This window comes from Trachymyrmex cornetzi, unplaced genomic scaffold, assembly GCF_001594075.2.
Source record: "Trachymyrmex cornetzi isolate Tcor2-1 unplaced genomic scaffold, Tcor1.1 scaffold23, whole genome shotgun sequence".
NCBI classification, from domain to species: domain Eukaryota; kingdom Metazoa; phylum Arthropoda; class Insecta; order Hymenoptera; family Formicidae; genus Trachymyrmex; species Trachymyrmex cornetzi.
This window is the reverse complement of record NW_017296956.1, coordinates 4,674,326-4,676,390: the sequence shown is the minus strand read 5'-3', so window position 1 is coordinate 4,676,390 and position 2,065 is coordinate 4,674,326. Positions and strand designations below refer to the sequence as shown.

The 2,065-nt window shown below is 42.0% G+C and overlaps 1 protein-coding gene across 1 annotated transcript in view; it reads left to right on the top strand.

The window, feature by feature from the left end:
- Nucleotides 1–1,377: 1,377 nt before the first annotated feature.
- Nucleotides 1,378–2,065, top strand: part of LOC108760870 (arginine/serine-rich coiled-coil protein 2) — a 3,890-nt gene continuing 3,202 nt past the window's right edge. Inside the window, exon 1 of the mRNA XM_018507131.1 lies at nucleotides 1,378–2,011. Coding sequence (XP_018362633.1) covers nucleotides 1,949–2,011 — 63 coding nt within the window. The 5' untranslated portion in view covers nucleotides 1,378–1,948. The remainder of the gene's footprint in view (nucleotides 2,012–2,065) is intronic.

Below are 2,065 nucleotides of genomic sequence, written 5' to 3'. Positions count from 1 at the left end.
AGGCGACAATTATTGTCAGAGCTGGGAGGGGTGGAATGAAAGTCCATTATCGAATTATCATAGCTCTGCGAGGTCCGGTATTTTAAGAAGCTTGCTCCAGCCGAGTGATAAGGTATATCGGTATATCGGTATGTCGATTGGCCACGTCGGATCGCTAATTGACTAATTTAAAATAATGTAATCTCATTGGTAAAGCAGTTAAAAATTATTAGGAACCGGCCGACGTGAGTGCATCAAGTGCGCCGCTCCCAAAGTCCGAATCAGGTAAGCCAATGAAGGTAAGAACAATTGAACATCACACTTATTCTAGTGATTTTGTAAATGTAAATTCATTTCTTTTGAATTGTAAAACAATGGATTTTTACATAGACGTGATACGTGATCCCCTCCCCTTCCTCCGGCTATGATAACTTGATTAACATTGTCACCTCAACCTGAAAATTCTTTGTAATCGATACGTATCTCATTGTAGGGTATTATTTGGCACGCAGTTCAGTCCAAAAATTGAAGGCCCAAAAATCTTTTTGGGGGAAGGAAAAAAAGCCAGATCCTTTTTTAGAGTCACTCGCTTTGTAATTCGCACATCACTATGATTGTTGCGATGTAACTATATGGTTTTTGCTATAAGGATAAAGATGATACATATAATGCATACGTAAAAATTCATACATGTATAAATTTAAATTATTTTAAATCTATAAATGCAACGACGGAGATTTTCAAGCAACGCAAACTTCGTGTCCAATTCACGCGTTAAAAGCAAATTAATATTCGAGAAGCATAATATAGTAATTCTACTAAAAACAAAAGGGGGGAAAAACAAAAAAGCGGGAGAATTTATCATGTATGTATGAGGTATGTGCATGTGTGGGGTATAGAAAGAAACACATGTATACCCCTCTTGCGGGCGACCACCGACGAGATACTATTAAAAACCGACATCCTTACGGGAGTTGGCATTCAGTGTGAATATTGAAGTGATTGCGAGAATTAAAAACTGATAATATTGTACTAATTTTATAATTTATTAGTTTAGTAGACGTATTTATGCATTTAGAACTCAATAATATTCGATTTTTCTTCAAAATTATATGATTTCAGTGTTATCATCGTCAAAGTTTGATTCTCAACAAAGGTGAGATAACTGCAGAGAAAAAATTGTAATTTTTCCGCAATATATAGGATATTGTAGCTTTACACAATAGTATGCATATTTATTTATGGAACATTTAGGTAATAAAAAATCATGAATTTAATAATATATATTAGCCAAATATTTATGTTAATAATAGCAAATTTATATCAATTGTCGGTAATGTCAGCGTTCTTCAAGGCTTATTCTCCGGGCCCTTGGGGCCCTTTTTATACCGCCGAAAATTTGCTCAGGGTTGACGGTTTTTATTAGTTGCTCTCGTCGACCGGTCGATGTCGATTGACGTCGATGGGGCCGATGGGGCCGATGGGGCAGCCAATGACGTGATGCAGCGTGTTCGGACAATTCGCAGCAATCGCAGCGGCAATAGCGGTGAATAGCGGCATTTTGACCCGGCTCGGCCGACCAATGGCGAGCGTGCGTCAGCGTGAGACGTGTTGAAAGAATCGGCGCATCCGGCGCTGCGCGTTACGTCCTTGGTCCTTGGTCCGCCACAGTCCGCCAGCGCCAGGTCCGCTTGGTCGTTACGTCGCAATGTTGCATTGCGACTGTTGCGAGTCGCGGGTCGCGGGTTTCGAGATGTGACTGATGCGAGCACTGCGAGCAGTCGTCAGCAATCGTCAGCAGTCGTCGGCCAGCGATACTTTGCGACACCAGTGATAAGCTTAGTGCATATTAGTGCTTACACTCGTGACTCGGCCGCCGTCAATCGCCGTATTCCGATTCGTCCGATTACTCCGATTACTCCGATTGTAGTCGACAACAGCGGGACAGTTGAGCGTTTCACGCGCCATTATGGACTCGTTGGCGAATTACGCCAGTGACGGCGACAACAGCAACAATTCGGACGACACGAAGGTAAGCAAACTCGAGGACCCATTTGCCCGTCATCGACGACGTTATTGTCGATAT